This window comes from Mesoplodon mirus (genome assembly GCF_964341445.2).
Source record: "Mesoplodon mirus genome assembly, chromosome: X".
Lineage (NCBI taxonomy): Eukaryota > Metazoa > Chordata > Mammalia > Artiodactyla > Ziphiidae > Mesoplodon > Mesoplodon mirus.
This window is the reverse complement of record NC_138981.1, coordinates 38110159-38131454: the sequence shown is the minus strand read 5'-3', so window position 1 is coordinate 38131454 and position 21296 is coordinate 38110159. Positions and strand designations below refer to the sequence as shown.

Genomic DNA, 21296 nt, shown 5'->3' with positions numbered 1-21296 from the left:
GGAGGATCCCGCATGCCGCGGAGCGGCTGGGCCCGTGGGCCATGGCCGCTGGGCGTGCGCGTCCGGAGCCTGTGCTCCGCAGCCGGAGAGGCCACGACAGTGAGAGGCCCACGTACGGCAAAAAAAGAAGAAAAAAAAAAAAAGATATTCCTTTCTTTCATGGTTTCTTCCCCAGAAGAAATACCTATTACATTTTACTTTAATCCAGTTTACTGGGCTTCCCTGGTGGCGCAGTGGTTGAGAGTCCGCCTGCCGATGCAGGGGACACGGGTTCGTGCCCCGGTCCGGGAAGATCCCACATGCCGCGGAGCAGCTGGGTCCGTAAGCCACGGCCGCTGGGCCTGTGCGTCTGGAGCCTGTGCTCTGCAGCGGGAGAGGCCGCGGCGATGAGAGGCCCGCGTACCACGAAAAAAAAACCAAACAAACAGTTTACTGTCATCCAAGTGTTCTGATATAAAATCAATACACAGAAAATTATAAGAATTTATACTCAGGGAATTTAAGGGACAGAAAGGAAAGTTGTTAATGTATATTTCATTGTTCCTTGTGGAATTTCCTTTTTCATGTGGTTTAATGGGAATGGACAGTTTGTCTAAGGGAATGATTTGAAATTTACTTGGGGTGGATTTCGTATGGAGGTTTTTACGAAAAAATTAGCAAAGGCCAGCCAGCATTGTGCTGCAGAATTCCAGGAGACTATGATCTGCTCACGGTTTTCTATAAATTGCCTCCATTTACAGGTGGCCAGTGATTTGTTAAAATACTTTGCCCAGGAATGACTGATTGATGAAAGGGCACGTTTAGGTCAATATAAAATAATAGCTAATATTTACTGAGAGCTTACTATTGCCAGGCACTAAGTATTTCAGACTGTATTTAATTGTCACAACAACCCAGCAGGGTAGGCCTCCTTTTACTGTGAGTAAACTGAGGCCTAGACAAATGAAGTAATTTGCTGAGATCAAATTAAGATTGCTTAAGATCAAACAGCTAAGAAGCAGCATTTTGAGTCCAAAGCTGACACTCCTGAACACTGCCACTTTGCTGTGAAACAAAGTCAGGGGAAGGCTTCAATGTTTAGACTCTTCCCTCAGAGCCTTTTGACTACACACAATTTTAAAATGTTTTCCAAGCTCAAGAAGCTCACTAAAAGCAACTGAAATTGAGATGACCTCTTGTCATTTGGAGTTGACAAGCCATTGCCTTCTGACCCTCATGGCACTTATTTGGAACTTAGATTACCTTATGCAAGGAGCTCTAATTATCATATAACCAAGAGTACTAAATCATCTAAGCTCGATGCTTCAAGATCATAGTGGAAGAAGTCCTCATCCCACTCGGGGCGATGCAGCCCTCCAGAATCCGGGTGATGTGTCGTCCTGTTTTGCCTCTGCTAGGTAGCCCAATGGCGGATGTTTTTGAGCTTTGTGTCCCCTTGGCACACCGCAGGCGCATAACAGGTGCGCGGTGCAGACAGCCAACGGTCAAATTTCACTAAAGTCCAGATAGGCTACAGCCAACCTGCGGGCTTAGGATCCAGTTAAGTAAACTTTCTAGAATTGTATAACGCAAGGAACGTAAGTAATTCAGTAACTGTCTTGAGCACCGTCTTACACCTCTACAATAAAAAAAAAACAAAAAAACAAAACAACAAAAAACAGGAGCACAGGCTTCAGGAGAGGGAGCCCAATCGTTGGCTGGCGAGGTCTCAGTTTGGGGGAACAGAGTAGAGGCTTTCTGGGCGAGCACCAGACAAAGTACATAACGCGTCGGTCGTCATCTAAGACGGGGGTGGGGCCGACGTGCCCCGGAAACTAGAACTCCCTGCCGCCTGGCGGAATCCAGGGCGCCTTCGGGCGGGGCCACGCCCACAGCGCCGCCGTCGCCTCGGGCGCGCCCAGGCTTCCGCGCCTGCGCACGACCGTCCGCCCCGCCCCTCGCCCTGTGGCCCCGCGGGCTGGATCCCGGCATGGTGCTCTCTGAGCTGGCTGCGCGCCTCAACTGCGCCGAGTACAAGAACTGGGTGAAGGCAGGCCACTGCCTGCTACTGCTACGCGGCTGCTTGCAGGGCTTCATCGGCCGCGAGGTGCTCGCCTTCCACCGCAGCCTGCTCGCCGCCGCCCCCGGCCTGGGCCCCCTCGCCGCCTGCCGCAGCGGCTCGCGGTGCAGCCCGCGCGCCCGCCAGGTGAGCACCCGGCCCGGGGTCTTGACCGTCGCCCCTCACCCCGTCCGCGGGCGCAGTGTCTCGTGCCCTCCCCGGAGCCGGGCCGACCGCCGTGCCTGGGGTTCAGATGCCCAGACGCCGCCCCTCCCTCCCGGGCCCCTCCTCACCGCCGCCCCCTGTAGTTTCAGCCTCAGTGTCAGGTGTGCGCAGAGTGGAAACGGGAGATTTTGAAACATCACACCAGCAGAAATGGAGACGTCCACTGGGGAAACTGCCGGCCGGTCCGCTGGCCGGTCGACGCCTGGGAGGTGGCCAAGGTAAGCACCTGCGGTCGGGAGGGTAGGAGGAGTTGGCCCACCAGGTAGGAGTTACCTGGAGCCCGGGGCGTCTGCTGGGTCTGTGTGGGAGCTGGGGCCCCATAAACAGATGCAGAGGGAGATTGGGCTTTTGATCAAGTGTGTAGTGTCTAGGCGGCTCAGAGCTGTTATATCGGACCCAACGCAGCTTAGTGAAGTAGAAGATTTCAACAAGAGACGCTGGGGCAAGATGTAGAGCATCATGGGTACAGGCACAGAGGGAGAAGCAGGCAAGGCCTTTTGAGGGTAGGCTCCCTGAGTAGCTCACTTTGTCTGTAGGGTGCCATGAGGATGGCAGAATAAGCCAAGGGAAGTTGGGGCTAAGATAGAAAGGACCTTAAGTGCCTAGCTAAGGAGTAAAACGTTGGGGAGGTAGGGGTGCCAGATAAAAGGGGACTGTTTGGCCCGTTTTCAGATCTTGGCGATGTGACTTAATGTGGGCTGATTGAAGAATTTTTTTTTGATTTTTTGATATTTGCCAGAAGCCCAGTAGGAGGGGGGAGGGGGAGTCGAGGTAGCCTCCTAACACAAATTCACCTCTGGAGTCAGTCTACATGCTAGTTACCAGCAGGCACGGGCTTGGTGCCTGGGAAGCAGGGATCAGAATCTCCGCTCAGCTGCTGTGGTGCACCATTGGGCCAGCCTCTGTTCCCTAACCTCAGAAATGAGGAAGTTGGACTATATCGGTGGCCTCCAGACTTTTGGCTATCGTGGTCCAGTAAATCCACCATACCCTCTCCCCCTCTTGTTTGTTGCTGCCACAGAATTGCCAACTTCTGCTTTTACTTAGAAAAGAAGAAAACTTAAAACCCTACCCTTTGCTGTGACCGTCCCTCACCTGTTTGTTTTCTGTCACTGCTTTCATACCCTCAGAATCCTCTTGAAGCCCATGCCACCCTTTCCCTTCTTCATTGCTGTCACCTGCAGACCTAGTCCAACCACATGTGTATATTCTCTCTCCAAGCTGGACTCCCCGCTCGAACATCCTGTGATCCTCTCGACCTCAGCCTCCCACTTGCATGCTCACACCCGGACTGTGTCAGCACAGGGAGCTGCGGTGTCCAACATCCTGCTTGCCCTCGGCGTACTTATTCAACCCGCCCCCACCTCTGCCCCACCCCTCGTCCCTCTCCAACGTCCACAGCTCTCAGGCCTCCACTGCCTTCCCAATCCCCAGCAGCCTCTGCCCTCCCAGCTTCCTTTGCTTCCTCAGCCAGCCCAGATTCCACAGTCCATCATTCTGTTCAGTCCCTTGCAGTTGTCTCGGTCTTCTTCCTCCTTTCTCTGCACTTGCCAGGCCCAGCTCCAGCCCTGATGACACCACACCTGCTGCTCTGGGGAAGAATCTTTCGAGGGATCTTTCGCTTTCAGTTCTTGATCACGAGCCCAGCAGCCTGGCCCTGTCTCTCCGTAGGCTCCTGTTCCCGGAGACAACTGTTGCTGCCTCTCCTTCGCCGAGCTCCCACTCCTGTTCCCCCACCTGCAATCCCAGCTGCTAACCTTGCTCTCGCTTTCTTATCTTTTTACCAGACCTACTGACCTACCTCCATGTGCACCGTCTTCTTCCTTCTGCTACAAAGGAGGAAGGGCGTTTCTCCTCTTACCGCCCTGTCCCTCCACTTGAGTGTTGGACCCTATCCCCTCCCACCTGCCCAAGGACTTTGAGTCTCCACTCTTCCGACCTCCCAGTTTATTCCCATCACCATACAAATAGCCTTAGTACTGCCTCGGTTTATTCAATTTTTTAAAAAAAGAGATTCAGTATAGGGTTAATATATGACTTAGCAGTACCACTCCTAGGTACATACCTGATGAAGTGGAAACATGTGTCCCCACAGAAACCTGTGCGCGAATGTTCATAGCCGTACTCTTCACAACAGCCAAGAGGTGGAAACAACACACGTGCATCAACTGATGAATGGATAACCAAAATGTGGTCTATCCATACAGTGGGATATTATTTAGCCATAAAGAGGAATAAAGTACTGATACATGCTACAGTATTGCATGAACCTTGAAAACACTATGCTAAGTGAAAGAAGCCAGGCATATATTGAATGATTCCATTTACATGAAATGTCTAGAATAGCCAAATCTATAGAGGCAGAAAGTAGATTAGTGGTTGCCAGGGCCTGAAGGAGAGAGGGGGCAATAGCTAACGGGTAGAGGGTTTCTTTTTGGGGTGATGAAAATGTCCTAAAATTGTGGTGATAGTTGTGCAACTCTGTGAATAATCTGAAAACCACTAAACTGTAAATGCTTTTTTTTTTTTTTTTTTTTTTTTTTGGCGGTAAGTGGGCCTCCCACCGTTGTGGCCTCTCCCGTTGCGGAGCACGGGCTCCGGACGCGCAGGCTCAGCGGCCATGGCTCACGGGCCCAGCCGCTCCGCGGCATGTGGGATCTTCCCGGACCGGGGCACGAACCCGTGTCCCCTGCATCGGCAGGCGGACTCTCAACCACTGCGCCACCAGGGAAGCCCGATTTTTTTTTTTTTTAATTCAAACAGAAAGTCACAAAAATTATAATCATCCTCATCAGTTCACTCAGTCCCATGTAATTAATTTTTTTTTTCATCTTGATCTTTTGTTAGCACTTTTGTGAATTCATCAGTTTTCCATTAGAGTTCTGAAAATGCTTATTCATTCAGTTCAGCAGTATAGTCAGTTACAGAAACCTGTACTTGTCAGAGTCTTTTTCATGAAGAACTGTGTACTTTAAATGGGTGAATTATATGGTATGTGAATTACATCTTAATAAAGCTTTTTTAAAAAAAGAATTGAGTGATACTTGGAAAATAAAATTAGAAAAGAAAGAAAAACTTCCTTCATCCATTCCGTCCAGCTGTCTCCCCATTTCTCTAACTGCCTCCCAAATACATACCCAGTAGAACTTCACAAAAAGTGCTTTATGCCTAATTCTCTTTTCAGGGTTCATGCAGGTCCCGTTGACTCTTCAACCCACTCCCCTCTGGCTTCTGCCCCGCCACTCCACTGCATGTCTTGTCAGGGGCACGCGTGACTTTCAGTTGTCTGGCCTCATCCTTCCTACCTCTCAGCTATTTCGCACTGCCGCACTGCCGGCCACTCTTCTTGAAACAGCCCTGGCTTTGTGACATCCGCCCCTCCTGGGTTTCCTCCTGTCTCCCCAGCTCCTCCTTAGCCTCCTTCAGAGTGTCAGTTGGCCTTCCTCAGGCCTTTTCTGTCCCTCCCCACCCCACCTTCTCCCCTGGTGATACTGCCAAGGCCCGTGGAGTGAAATATTAAATACTACGTTTCTGCTGACGGCTCCCAGATTTGTACCCCTAGCTCTGCGCTGTCCTGCGCTCCGGAGGCCCATACCCAGCTGCTACTTGATGCCTCCACTTCATCACCTCCTGGGTACTTCGTCTTTACTTCTCAAGCAGGACTCTTCATCTCTACCCGCCAGCCTGCGCCCATGCCCCACCACCAACTACCTACAATCATTCTCGCTTCATCTCTTTCCCCCCACCACCCCTCCTATTTGTACGTGCAAATTATTTTTGGAATCCTCCTCGCCATCCCTACATCACAGCTCTCGCCCCCTCTCCTGCCAACCTCCCACCTGGCCGCCTCTGCTGCTCTGCTCGCCCCTGGTTGGTCCTTCACACAGCAGGATGTACGGTCTTCACGTGGGAATCAGATCGCTGCCTTCCTTTGCCCAAAACCCTTGGATGGCTTCCCGATGTCCTTAGAGTAAACTCCAAACTCCTTGTCAAGGCCAGTTAGGCCCAGCACGTTCTGGCCCGTTTATTTCTCCAACCTTGTCTCCTACTACTCAGTGAAGAGACAGGAGGGGGTAGTGAGAGGCAATAACGTGCGTTTCTCACCCTGTGCTTGTCACATACGGAACCTGGCGGTAGGCGATACCATTTTAAGAAACAGCTTTCAGAGGCAAGGAGGCGGCAGAGCCTCTGTTGGCTTCTGGTTCTGAGGGAAGGAAAGAAGTACTAGAATAAAACCTTGACGTGGGAGGGACAGGTTTATATCGGTGAGGAAATGCCAGACTGGACATACCTTGTAATGGGAAAGAAAAACTCTGCTTGGTTTTGAGGCAACTAAGGCCCCTCCCACTTTGGATGTTCCTCTCAGCCATAGTTGGAATAAGCAGTGTTTCTTTTCTTCCTCTTTTTTTCCTCTATTTCATCAAATTAGTTTGCCTGTGATACATTAGTTAAGTTCTTTGTTAACACTTGTAACATCCATAATCTACTTTCAGCGGGTTGGCCAAAGACAGTGATGGTCTTGGCTACTGTACCTTTTGATAGGGGCCATTCAGCGTGTGTAGAATTCTTCTCAATTACGTGAGGCCAAGATGTGTGATCCTACCACCATCAGGAACAGAGCCCTGACTCTCCTGTCGGCTCATACCACGTGCCTTTTTCAGAATAACACCATGAGCAGCACCGTAGGAAGCAGCATGCTTGCTTGCCTACGGAAATGTGTTTGTTTTCAAGGGAGCAGGTCTCTTTATTTAGAGTTCTTTTTTTTGCGAGTCATTTTTTATATGTCATCTCTTCTAGTCCCTTGGCAGGAATGTACTCTTGAGCTTCGTAGCTTGGTAAAATTGTTGCCTTCAGATGTAAATTTGGAAATACTTCAGGAAAGAAATATGCCCAAGCCTTGCTATAACACCATTTTGGGGGTGCATACCATAAAATGCTACAAAAGGCAAGATCACGCTAGAATGAGGCCATTCTGTTGTATCTAGTATCTCAAACCCTGGGACCCTGTCTGTAACGCCTGTGTAGGTCCTGCTCACTTTGCACCATCAGCATAATAATTGCCAACATTTGTGGCCTGTGTATTATTAGCATGTGCCAGGCACCGTGCAAGTGCTTTACCCGTATTAACTCATTTAATTCTTGAAACATCCTTCAAGGTAGATGAGGGCAGTTAGCCCCCATTTACTGATGAGGAATCCGAGGATAGGTAACTTGCCCAAGGTCACACAGTTGACAAGTGGCAGGGCTGGGATGTGCACCCCAGCTCTGTCGCATTCCAAAGCCCAGACTCTTAACTTTCTACTACCATACTGAACTTTCTCGAGTAATTTTAAAGTGTCCACTTGGGAATAACTATTATTTTTAAATCTTCTTTAACACCTCAGCCACTGAAACTTCAGTAAGGAAAAGAAAAGGGTGCTTTCTACCCCTGCCTCCTGCTTATATGCCATTAAGAAAGGACAATTAGGTCCAGTGTATAAGTGTCTGTAATAGCAAGCGGACAGATAGAGCAACTCTTCATTTATTGCCCTGGGCTGAGGCTTGGCTGCCGCACTGTTTCCCGACTTGTGTTTTGGACTCATGAGGCGCTAACTTGAAACCTCAGTAAGAGAGTTTCAGTCATCATTTGGGGAACAGGCACATAACATTTGTCCCACTAGCCCCATATAGATAGATGTCTCCTAGGGTTGGAGGAGACTCGGGTGCCCTTTGGGCCTCCCCTGCTGCAGGCCTTCATGCCCCGAGGACTGGCAGACAAAACAGGACCCGAGGAATGTGACGCGGTTGCTCTTCTAAGTCTCATCAACTCCTGTGATCACTTCGAGGTTGATCGAAAGAAAGTCACAGAGGTAAGAACTGTCAGATTGAAAAGCAGACAGAGTCGGTTGGGTGGGTACTGTGAAGACCAGCCAGGAGCCACACCCCGTGCTGCTAAAGCAGCCGTGTGGGAAGAGCTCACTGCTCTCCCCAGACAGTGGTGTGCGAAGGAGTTAGACTTTGGTCCACAGTTGTCATCGCTGAGCAGGCAAGCAGGGCTCACATCACATGCACCTTCTGTGATGTCCCAGAACCCCTGTGCGAATGCAGGCGGGAGACTGACCCTTCAACCCTCCCCTGTTGAACTTTTCCAACAACCTGCTGTTGCACTGTTTGCCACTAAGTCGACAAGCCTCAAATTTCTCTTCCCTGTTCTGCCATAAACAGAAGCAAAGTAATCTTCCATATTAAAAAAAAAACAAATACAGAGTAATGCTCCATTCTGTCCATTGGATGCCAGCATTTGAATCCTGCCCTTCTCAGTCTCATTGGCTAGACAGTTGCAAGGCCAATTTACCTAGAACTGAAGAAGATATAAACACTAATGGATAAACAGTGTCAGAACAGATTGCTACGCTTGTCAGACTTCCTCTGGGAGATTTAGACTATCTCTGTTTCACCAGACAACAGCTCTGGCACATTTGTTACTCTAAGGATCCTTGAAAAGGGTATGTAGCATACCTGGATTATTTGTAATATGTAGAGAAAATGCATGTATATTTTGCTAGCATGCCAGCAGCTGAAAGGACTGAGAATCCTTTATCATCAGCAGACTCAAAAACTATCACAGTATAAAATCAACCCCTTTGGTAGCTTTTAACCAAGAATGTGGAAGACTTGGCATTAATTATATATTAAAAGATTTTTGCATTGTCTGCTTCGGCCTTTGGGTATTCTCAGAGCCAGTAGCCAATAGTCTTGCTCTTTGGCAGGTTGTTTTAAGTTAGGGCATTTGGGGGATTGTGCGAGAGATACCCACCCAGCCACAAGATTTCAAGGACTAGCGACAGTTAATAGGCTTGTTTGTATTCCTTACCTCAATTAATTTATTCAAGTGGTGGGGGGTTGAACGTCCCCCTCGAGCCTTGACAGCACCTGCAGGCCACACACTTGTGGATTTTAGAATTAACAAGGCCTTTCAACAGTCTCTCTGGAACTACAAAATCTCAGTTTACCCCACTATTGGCTTTTGAAGGCTTTTCTCTTTTTTTGTCTTTCTATAGGTGATTAAGTGTCGTAACGAGATCATGCACTCTTCAGAGATGAAAGTATCTTCTGTGTGGCTTCGAGATTTTCAGATAAAGATCCAAAATTTTTTGAATGAATTTAAGAATATCCCAGAGATTGTGGCGGTATACTCCCGAATAGAACAGGTAAAAAATCACATTTAACAGTTCTGGCATAAAGAACTAAGGGGGAGAAAAAGGAATCACAGTCACTCATTTAGAATTTGAAGCTTATTAGATTTAAACAAAATTCTAGAATGTAAGCAGGGGAACAATATTGATATGAAGTCAGAATTGTGATTGGGCTGAGCAGCTTTTCTGTGGTCACGGGATGTTATTAGAATGGATCCAGTCAACGATGTTTAATTACAAATTCTTTGAGTAACCGAGTAGAATTTTTTTTTTTTTTTGGAATATCTTTTCCATTCAATCAGTTTATATATTTGTTTGGTAACCCAACAGCTGTTGACATCTGACTGGGCTGTTTACATCCCTGGGGAAGATCAGGCAGATGGGTGTGACTATGAAACAGGAGTTTACCTGAGTGAGCACCAAGTAACCGAGATAGAAATGGAATTACTAAAGGAGAAACTTCAAGAGCTATATCTTCAAGCAAAAGGACAAGAGGTGTTGCCTGAAGAGGTAAAAAAAAAAAAAAAAAAAAGCATTATATCCTCTGTGTGAGTAAACAAAACAAAGAAAGGCACCAGGGAGGAAGAGTAGCACATTTTAACTTATTAACGGTTATGTTTCTGCTTTAAAAGTCAAATAGTTTCCAGAAATGGATATTCTTTTGGCACAGATTACTGTTACCCTTAAACAAATGTTTTCACCCCATCAGCAAACATTTGGGTGCCTAATATGTGCCACAGAGTGGAAGACCACAGGAAGGGCGGCCACAGAATCCTGAACCGCAGGCTCCCGCGACTCTGCAGCTCAGAGGGGGGATTGCAGAAAAAGGCTTTGCTGAGAAGGCGCTGTTGAGCTGGGACTAAGAATCAAATCAGAGTTCGGCAAATTGGCAAGAGCAGAAGGGCATTCTTGGCAGAAGGCATTTGCCAAGACATGAAAGACTAGCCTGGCCCAGACAGTGACGAGGCGAGCGTAGGAGGGAGGTATGGTCGGTTGTGAGGGTGGTCAGGTAGGTCGAAGCCGTATTTTGAAAGGTTTTCTATGCCTCACTAAGGGGTTTGGACCTTATTCCCAAAAAGCAGTTGGGAGCCAACAGAGGTTTTAAATCAAGAGAAAGTAAATGAATAGATCAGATAGGGCTTTTAGAAAGTGATGTCTTAATGGCACTTGGAGGTTGGAGACGAGCCAGGAGGCTCTTGCAGTTGTGTGAGGGTGAGAGAAAGAGGACAGAAGCTAGAGGTGTGGGGGAGGAGCCGGGTGCTGGAGGCACGACTGGGGCTGAGCTGAGGGCTCGCAGTTGCTGGTTAGATTACTTGGGGCGTGGCTTGGGGGTGGCGGGAGGTGGCGAAGGAGGGGTTAAAGGATCATCAAGGCTTCTAGCTCAGGACGCTGCAAGCTAATGATCTTCTCAAGTACAGAAGATACGAGTCCCCTTTGTTACATGCAAGATATTAAAAAAACTAACAGTAGTAGAATTATAGTTTTGTAAGGTTCAGAAATAGCCCAGCACTTGCAGGATTAGAATTCCAGATTCCCAGGATGTCTTGGACAGATCATTTTACCTCTCCATTCCACTTCGTCCGAGGAAAGTAGTTTTACTGGCTACCTCGTGAAACACAGCGTGTTTTAGTACAAAGTGTGTATTTCATTTTTTAGGCCATGCTCCGTACTGGTCCATGTGCCTACATTAAATCTTCTGACCTTGACCCAGGTGCTTCACTCAGCTTGATGAGCTCCTTTAGCATAGGGACTGGGTACCAGTGGTTTTGGGGTGCACCCACCCTGGCACACCATAGGTATTTAAAGTGACGAATAAGGCTGTTAAAGCTGTTTTCTAAATCCATCTGTTTCATCTGGCTTTTTTTTTTTTAATTTTCAAAAAGTATTTATTTGTTTGGCTGCATTGGATCTTAGTTGCGGCGTGCGGGCTTTTTTAGTTGTGGCATGTGGGATCTAGTCCCCTGACCAGGGAGTGAACCCAGGCCCCCTGCATTGGGAGTGCGGAGTCTTAGCCACTGGACCGCCAGGGAAGTCCCTCATCTGGCTTTACTTTAAAATGCCATTAAAACCATCCCCAGTTTTCTTTCCACTGCTCCTTTTAAAAGCAGAGTCAGACAACAGAAGAAAACCGGGGGTTCAGGCTCATGGTCCCTGAGTCGTCAGAAATTCTCTCCTCTTCCTTGAGGGAGCCGCAGTTCTTTTCCTGTTTGTGTAACAAAGAGCAAAATACATCAGTAGCAACACACTGAAACCAGAAGTCTCTGCAAGTTGGGAGCGGGAAGGGAACCGGGTAATACCCTGCTTTATAGCAACCCTGAGGGGCAGGTGCTGATGGGCTCAAGGCCTCACGGCTGGGGTATGAGGGCTGGCCCGGGGGTCTTCCCACTCTGGCCCTGGGCCTGCCTTCCCACGTGCCGTGCAGTGGCTCTAATGTCACCGAGCAGCTAGCAATTGTAAATTTCGACCCTTCATTATCGCTGTTTTACAGAGAGGAAATTGGGGTTAATTGGCTTGTCCTCTGGGTCCCCAAGTCTCTAGATAAAGGTGATAAATTCTCATTTTTCATGCTTTCTGTTCAGTGGACCGTGGCATTTCTCTTGATATTTCAATTGATCAGGATGTAAGTTTGGATTGATTGGCACGTTATCTCTGAGAAGCTGAAGGATGGCTTTCCACGATGTGTGGAACAGACCTCTTTTGAAAGTTCAGCACCAAATACGATTATTCATGTTCTTTTGGATTAGTCTCCAAAGTCAGAGGATTTGGTAAACCAAATTTCAGTGACTCTAAAACACTATGAATTGCAAGACACACCATTAATTCAGTCACTTGTCAGAAAAAAAAAATGCTGCTAGTTTACTGTAAGACACTATCAATGGTAAGGTGCATTCTCATTCGAGATGTTAAAATATGAAAAAAGTGTGCAATTAGGAATCAAGAAATGCAGTGGTTGTATTTTGACCATGGCACTTTTTTTGTGAATGTTTAGCAAGACCTGTTTCTGGTGTTCATTAAAACAGCAGGGCTCGGGTTGGAAAGCCAAGTTGAGAAGAAAGGGTTAATGGTGGTGATTTAGTGCGACAGTTCCCCCAAAGGCATCAAGGAGCACGGGAGTGAGTGCCAGGGACCACGAAGCAGAGAGCTCATCATCTCCATTCTTTTCTGTCCAATTGGCGAGCCTTAATGATAAATAACATTATAAAAGGGGGCTCCCATTAAAATACACTGTGCGTGCATAACTGTGATTGTAAAATGCGGTCCGCCTCAGAGCCAAATGGGAGCAGCAGCTGCCACCCAAGAGCCCTTCACACACACCTGCCGGCCCTCGGTGCTCTGTTAGGATCTGGGGGGGTTCAAAATTCAGCCAAAGAACGTTGAGTGCAGTAAGTGGCTAAAAAACATGCAAAGAACTTGCACATTCTTTAAAATCATTACGGACTTCTTAAACCCTGGTTGGGGGGGGCCGCTTTCAGGGGGAAACTCAGGGAGAAAGTGACAGAATGCAGTCGAGGCAGGCAGGGAAAGGATGGAAGTGACACTCCATTGGTTATAGTCCAGATTTATTTCATGAGTGAGTGCCTAATATTTGCCAGGCACAGTTCTAGAAGCTTGGTGTACATTAGTGAACAAAACAGATGGTAAACGGTCAGCATAATAAGCAATGATGGGGCGAGTTAGAAGGAGGAGGGCTGTGTGGAGCACGGTGTGGGGATCAGGAGTGGCCGAACGGGGCTGGGGCTTGGGTTGCGCAGGGTGGCCAGGGAGGTCCCATTGGGAAGCTGAGACTTAGCGATACCTTGGAGGAGGTGCGGAGCAGCCGTGTGCGCTTCTGGAGGAGGAGCGTTCAGGCGGAGGGCAGGGCAAGCTAAGCAGGCTGGCTGGAGTGCGGTGAGGAGCTGAGCGAAGGGAAGCCTTATGGGCCGTTGGGAGGATCCAGGCTCTTCCTCCTGAGACGGCAGCCACACTGAGTTCTGAGCAGCAGAACGATGAAGGGAGCACGCTGGCCGCCGTGTGGAGGATGCAGGGCCAGGGGCCAAAGATGGAAGCAGGGAGACATTAGGAGGCTGCCGCAGATACCAGGTCAGAGAGGTGGTGGTTCAGACCAGGGTGGAAGCGTGAAGAGTAGAGGTGGTGAGAAGGGGGGCACGTGTGGTGTGGGAGAGAAGGAAAGGCGTCAAAGACAAGTCCAAGGGTTTTGGCTTAAGTGCCTGGGAGTATGGAGGCGCTAAGCATCTTTTGCCTAGAACAGCGCCTGCCTGGCACATAGTGGACTCTCGGTACACTTTTGTTAAATGATTGTCGGAAGGGAGGAATGTACCAGACACAGTGCTAGGTGCTTTTACTAGATTATTTCTAATCCTCACAGGAATGCTTGGTGGCGTTGGTATCATCATCCTATATTTGCATATATGGAAGTAAGCTCAGAGAGGTCAAGTGTCTTGCCCAAAGTCACACAGCTAGTTAAGTGGCAAAGCTGGGCTTCAATATCCAAGTCTGTCTGACTACTTTTCTAGCACTTTGTTTTTCCATCTTTACTTCCTTTCCCCATTTAACATATAAACGTGCACAAGCCTTTCCCATTCTTAATATATATTTTTTAAAACTCCTTTTGACTCTTTCTCCTCCCCTCAAGCTAAAATAATCACCCCTGTTGAGCACATTTCAAGAGCAGAGAGGGTCGGGAGGTGACAGCACAAAGGATCATAGCTCCCAAGTCATCAAATGAGAAGGTCTATGGGAAGGGAGGACCCCACTCCATCTTGGAGGGTATGTGTGGTGCACAGACCAGGCTGGCATGGTCTCGGGCATCTGATGGGAACCAAGGAATGGGAAGAACCCTGGGGTGCATCTAGAGCACCCGGCACAGGCAATGAGCGCTAACAGTACAGTACCCGCAATTACTAATGTACACTGTGAATTATGTCATTGATGTAATCTTCATTTCACGTGTTTATGGTTTCCAGATTTATTATTTAAAGCCCAGGTATCTTTTAGGAGCTGTAGGCTTGTTTCTAGCCATGTAGTAAACAGCGCCAGCTGAAGGGCACATCCCCATCTACTTAGTAACCTATCAGAAGACCTCTGGTCATCCTCAGCTCCACCCTGGCCCTCCCTGTTCCCTGTTCATCCTGGTCACGAGCCCTAGCCCTACTGCACCAGAATCAATTGTGTACATATCTAAAGTTTAAGAACCACCACTCTGCTAAGAGTAGGGTACTCCATCACTTTCCTTCGTTAGATGTCGATCATCTTGACTTAGCTTGGAATTGGGGGTCCCTCATTTTAAACAATTCACCACACCCCAAAATATTAATAACTCTCTTCTTTGTAATAAGCACAGGGACCAGTGAGGGTATCCTTGGATAAGCCGAGTGAAAACACTTCCATGGTACTAGTCTAAGAATACATGCTTTTATTAGTTTAAATGTCAGGAAGTATGTTACTGGTGGGAGTTTAAATTGGTATAACCTCTAGAGATGACAGTTTTGGCAAAATCTATTAACTTTAAAACAGAAAACTCTATCAATTAAAACTGCATTCCACTTCTAAAAACAGATCCTACAAATAGCCTGTCACTTTATGCAAAATGACACATGTCCCAGGTTAGTTACTGCAGCAGTATTTCTCTTAGCAGAAGGTTTGAAATAATATGTTAATATATGAGACACCCATAACTGAAAAACTATTCAGCCATTAGAAAAAATAATGAGGCCACTCTTTACAATCTGATATAGAAAAAAATCAGTTGAAGAACAATGTCTAATATGCTGCCATTTGTGTTTTTAAAAATGTGTATGTGCCAATTATGTCTCAATAAAGCTGAAATTTTAAAAAGGTGTGCACATATATACATATATGCTCACGTGTAAATGCATGGACTATCTCTGGAAGAGACACAAGAAACTTCATTGTGGTCACCTTTAAGAGGAGCTGGGTGACTGGGGACAGGATGTGGAAGAGGACCAACTTTTTACGTTGTACCCTGTGTTCATCTTGAATTTTGTACCAGTATATTTATTACTGGTAAATATGTATGTATATTTTATAAATATTGAATAGTAAATGTACATATGTATACATATTTACCAGTAATAAATGTGTACAAAATTCAAAATGAAAGAGCATTGTATGTGTGAGTGTGTACATTTGTATATATGTGTGTGTATAACATGTGTATGTGTAAATGTATTTAATCATAAATGGGTACAAAATTCAAAATGAAAGGGCTTTATTTTATTTTTATATATACATATATATGTATGTGTATGCGTATGTATACGTATGTGTGTATATATGTGTATACACACACACATATAGGTATAGACATATAGCCCTTTCGTACAAATGCGGAAGTTTTACAGCAAAAATCATCTTTTAAAATTTTTTCCAGTTTTATTGAGATATAATTGATATACAGCACTGTATAAGTTTAAGGTATACAGCATAATGATTTGACGTACATATATCGTGAAATGATTACCACAATAAGTTTAGTTAACGTCTGTCATCTTGTATAGGTACCAAAAAAAGGAAAAAAATGTTTTTTACCTTGTGATAAGAATGCTTAAGATTTACTCACTTAACAACTTTGAAATATACCATACAGCAGTGTTAACTATTGTCATTGTGTTGTACATTACATCCCTAGTACTTATTTATCTTGTAAGCTGGAAGTTTGTACCTTTTGACCACCTTCATCCAATTCCCTATTCCCACCTCTGGTAACTGCAAATTTGATCTCTTTTTATGTGAGTTTATTTTTTTGTTTTTGTTTGACTTAACTTAGCATAACGCCCTCTGGGTCCATCCATGTTGTCTCAAATGGTAGGATTTTCATCTTTTTTATGGCCAAGTAATATTCCATTGTGTATATATACCACATCTTCTTTACCCATTCATCTGTTGATGGACCCTCACGTTGTTTCCTTGTCTTAGCTATTGTGAATAATGCTGCTAATTAACATGGAGATGCAGATATCTCTTCAGCATGGTGTTTTTGTTTTCTTCAGATATATTCCCAGAAGTAGAATTTCTAGATCACCTGGTAGTTCCTTTTTTAAGTTTTTGAGGATCCTCCATACTGTTTTCCAGAGTGGCTACACCAATTTACATTTCCACCAGCAGTGTACGAGGGTTCCCTTTTCTTCACATCCTCGCCAACATTTGTTACTTCTTTCTGATGATGGCTGTTATTTTTTTTTTGGCCGTGCCACATGGCTTGTGGGATCTTAGTTCCCCGACCAGGGATTGAACCCGGGCCCTTGGCAGTGAGAGCACGGAGTCCTAACCACTGGACCTCCAGGGGATTCTCGATGATGACCATTCTAACAGGTGTGAGGTGATACCTCATTGTGGTTTTAATTTTCATTTCTCTGATGATTAATGATGCTGAGCACCTTTTCCTGTACCTTTTGGCCATTTGTATGTCTTCTTTGGGAAAATGTCTATTCAGTTCTTTGGGAAAATGTCTATTCAGGTCCTTTGCCCATTTTTTTAATTGGGTTGTCTGTGTTTTTTGCTACTGAAATGTGTGAGTTCTTTTTATATATGTGTGTGTGTGTGTGTGTGTGTGTGTGTGTAATTTTTTTTTTTTTTGTCTGCGTTGGGTCTTTGTTGCTGCACACAGGCTTTCTCTAGTCGTGGCGAGCGGGGGCTACTCTTCCTCGCGGTGTGTGGGCTTCTCACTGCAGTGGTTTCTCTTGTTGCGGAGCACGGGCCCTAGAGCGCACGGGCTTTAGCAGTTGTGGCTCGAGGGCTCTAGAGCACAGTCTCAGTAGTTGTGGAGCACGGGCCCAGTTGCCCCGCGGCATGTGGGATCTTCCCGGACCAGGGATCAAACCCGTGTCCCTTGCACTGGCAGGCGGATTCTTAACCACTGTGCCACCAGGGAAGTCCCTCTTTATATATTTTGGATATTAACCCCTAAAAGCAAAAAATTTTAAGGAGACAAGCAAACACGCCCTTGTGTGGCCCCAGAACCAGCTATTGGTAGACACATGAACAGGAGCCCGTCTTGGAGCTAGTAAGTTTTTCATCTGAATTTCAAGTCTGCTATAAAATTATCTAAGCTGTGCATTGTATGGTTTCTTCTTACAGGTCTTAAATCAACTGGAAGTGGTGAAAGAATTTCTGAGAAACAACAAGGATCTTAGAAATGGTCTTACAGAAGATATGCAGAAGCTAGACAGCCTCCACCAACAGCCTCAAAAACTGGATTCGAAGGAACCTAGGGCACAGACACCTGAAGGGAAGGCCTGAAGTGAGTTTAAGCATATGATGGTAAATAAGGACAGAATAGCCTCATCTCTTTAATGTCTGTTATTTTAGGTAAGGCCATGACACACATAGTCTCATCTGAAGTTTCCCTATGTCCTTATTATTTGAAAGAAAGGACACTGAGCTTTGTGCTCTTTCTAATTGATGGTTCTCACATCTGTGAAGTAGTTCAAGATAAACTCCCTGTCAGCTTTGTTTCGTCAAGTATACCTGAAGTCATTGGTCTAGTCTTAAATGAATCAACTTTATGACATAATCAAGAAGCATTTCAGCCCTAAAGTGATGCCAGTGATGCCAGTGATGCCTCACTCTTAGCTGTGGCATGAATAATAGCAATTTGTTAATTTTCGTAAGAAAAACTTGTTGGAACTTCCCTGGTGGTCCAGCGGTTAAGACTCTGCGCTCCCAATGCAGGGGGCCCGGGTTCTATCCCTGGTCAGGGAACTAGGTCCCGCATGCCACAACTAAGACCCAGTGCAGCCAAATAAAGAAATAAATAAATAAATAAATAACTATCTTCAGTATTTTACTTTTTTTCCTCAAATGAAGAAAATTAAATATTTTCTTTTAGGTTGACCTTCAAGAAAAATCAGGCATGTTCTGTGAAAGTCAGCCGGGCTTCCATCTCAGCCGTCCTTTTCTGTGCAAAAGGGAAAACTTACTCAAGTACTCCACTCAAACAAAAAGGAATTTGTGTCATCTTTTCCTGGACTTTCCTTTAACTCTTTGGGAGTATTTTTTTTTTTTTTTTTACATTCCTAAGCTTGGTGTTATGTGATCTGTACCAGCCAAAAAATATTAGATACTCTTGTGCCAAACTTGCTGTCATCCGGGCTTTTTTGTTTGTGTTTTGTTTTTGGTTTTGTTTTGCTGTTTAAAAGGTGAGATTCTTTTATGGTCCTAAAACTCTAACTGCTTAAACACTAAAGGCTGTGTTCGGCCAGGCCTGTGTGAAGGGCCACGCAGAATTCTCTGCCCACTGGCACGCAAGTCCTGTGCCCACACCCTTGCCTGAAAGTCTCATTCATGAGGATGCACATGTGATGTACATGATGAGATATAAATCCTTTTTGCCAGCAGGCAAGGAAAAAATGTGCCCGAAAGGCCATTTTCTAGCCATTTCCAGTTAGTACAGAACTGTTGCTAGTCACTTGACTGACAAAAGCGGGGCGAGGGCCCAGGCCAGCATCACAAGCAGGGATGTCCGGGAAAGTTTTGAGGTTGCTGGCTTGTTTATGGCACCCTTAAGAAAAGTCAGCCTTGGTGGCAGCCACAGCTCTTCCGGTTCAGTTATAACCTGAGTGCCGAGCACAAGGCCTGGCCCTTGCGTGCTCAATGAATATTCATTAACTGAAGAGTCAACTGATAGCTTAGAGGTATTCATAGACGCAAATGTTAGTTACACTGTTAACTAAGCCTTGTCCTTTGTTATGAGATTGAGGAATGAAATTTTAATATTCTTATGGAAGTTCAAAGACATCATTTTCTTTCAGCAAATTCACAAATTCATTCATACTTCCTTATTCCTTTTACCCAAAAAGTCATACACTTTTGACTTTGTCCTGTTTGTTTCCTAAACTGCAAAACCCCTGTCCCATTGTATGCAGTGGTCTGTGGGATCAGCTCTGCCCTCACCTTCCCCTACCTCTGCTCATTTCCAAAGCCAGCAGTGCTGAACTGGGCCTTGTCGCCCCTGGACCTTGAGGGACAGAATTGCCACATTCCCCACTGCCTGGAGGAAGTGCTTCCATTTCGAGCCCAGGTGAAGCCCTGCTCCTTTGCTTACTCAGCTGCCCAACAAGGATGTGATTTTTAGAGAATGGGGGGGGGGATGTATTTTTATCCTGAAATGCATTTAATGTAGTTCTGTAAAACCTGGATGAATGCAAATATGTCTGTGACTTCCTGCTTTCATCTTTCCTGCTACTATTTGGTCTTTAATCTTACATTTTCTTTCTCCCTTCATTTCATGGAGTTCCTTTAGAAGACTTCAATAGTAAAGTAACAATTTTCTTTCATCTTGCAACTTCCCGCAAACTAAGAAACTCCATGAAATATTTCCTAGTTTCTAGATGTAAGATAACAAAATTTGGGATCAAATTAAATCTTGATTCACTAACCAATTTAAGATCTGATTTCTCACCTTAGGAACTTTGGATTATGAACACTTTCATTTCATGCCTCTTGTATCTATTTAGCTTTTCCTTATCTACCCAAGAAACGTTTTATCAAGTATCAACCACATGCCAGGCACTGAAGTTGATGCAAATGGAGGATATGTAAGGTATGGACAATGGTATGTGAGCTGTCATCTTACTGGATTTATTGTCTGCTCTGATGAATTAAAGATACTGTTCAGGGAATTCCCTGGCGGTCCAGTGATTAGGACTCAGCACTGTCACTCAACTGCCGGGGCCCGGGTTCGATCCCTGGTCGGGGAACTAAGATCCCACAAGGCAGGAGGTGTGGCCAAAAAAAAAAAAAGAAGATATTGTTCAGAAAACATTATTCTGGAAACATTTAATTACATTAAAATTGAAACGAAGATAGGAAGACATGGCTGGAGGGGGCTTTAAAGCAGACATAGCTTTAAAGCAAACACAGCTTTAAGACTTCCATGGTGGCGCAGTGGTTAAGAATCCGCCTGCCAATGCAGGGAACACGGGTTCGAGCCCTGGTCTGGGAAGATCCCACATGCCGCAGAGCAACTAAGCACATGTGCCACAATTACTGAGCCTGTGCTCTAGAGCCCGCAAGCCACAACTAGTGAGCCCGCGTGCCACACCTACTGAAGCCTGAGCACCTAGAGCCCGTGCTCCACAAAAGGAGAAGCCACTGCAATGAGAAGCCTGCACACCACAACAAAGAGTAGCCCCTGCTCGCCGCAACTAGAGAAAAGCCCACACACAGCAACGAAGACCCAATGCAGCCAAAAATATGATAAATAAATAAATTTATTTAAAAAACAACAACTATAATTAAAAAAAAATAGCAAACATAGCTTTAAAGGTTGATCCAGGGACATCAACCCTGTGGGACTCTCTTCTACAGATCTGTGCATGCGGGCACAGGGCATGGACAAAAGGGTGTTCACAGCAGCCTTGGCAGGCAGCCATCGAGAGAGGACTGGTTAAATAATCACAGCACATCCATGCTACCGAGTATTATGCAACTGTTAAAAAGAAGGCGGCAATGCCATGGTAGGGGATGATGTGTAAGACATTAGATAGAAAAGCAGAATGTGTAACAATGCATAGCATGCTATAAAACTATGGTATTTTCAAATAACAGAGGTCTGAAAAGTTGTGTACTTTTCCCAAGCTTTTTTGCCATGTTACCGCTGCCAAAGGAATTGGGGTCGAATTTGGCTTTTCTATTTTTTGCACACTCGCGTATGAAATTTTTACAACAAAGCTGCACTCCTGTAGTTTGAAAACTTTTCATTCAAATTTTGAATTTCAAAATAATAGACATAAGTTCAAACTGCAAGACTTATATGTCACGTTTCCTGGAATATATTGTAGCCTGCATTTTTGCGGGGGTCAGCTCCACCTCCAGGGACACTCGTGAGTTATCAGGGT

At 45.8% G+C, this 21296-nt stretch overlaps 1 protein-coding gene across 5 annotated transcripts; it reads left to right on the top strand.

Annotated features, from left to right (window-relative positions):
* The first annotated feature begins 1941 nt into the window (after nucleotides 1-1941).
* Nucleotides 1942-21070, top strand: LOC309796821 (uncharacterized protein CXorf38). Of its 5 annotated transcripts, none has more exons than XM_082610179.1 (7): nucleotides 1942-2185; nucleotides 2347-2481; nucleotides 7993-8112; nucleotides 9304-9453; nucleotides 9769-9948; nucleotides 17536-17698; nucleotides 18287-21070. In XM_082610179.1, the coding sequence occupies exons 1-6, from the start codon at nucleotides 1970-1972 to the stop codon at nucleotides 17695-17697; spliced, it is 963 nt and encodes a 320-aa protein (XP_082466305.1). In that variant the 5' UTR covers nucleotides 1942-1969; the 3' UTR covers nucleotide 17698; nucleotides 18287-21070. The 5 variants fall into 5 exon arrangements, with proteins under 5 accessions (XP_082466305.1, XP_082466303.1, XP_082466304.1 ...); XM_082610177.1 differs by having other exon boundaries at nucleotides 7924-8112; XM_082610178.1 differs by having other exon boundaries at nucleotides 7924-8112; nucleotides 17536-17718.
* The last annotated feature ends 226 nt before the right edge of the window (nucleotides 21071-21296 follow it).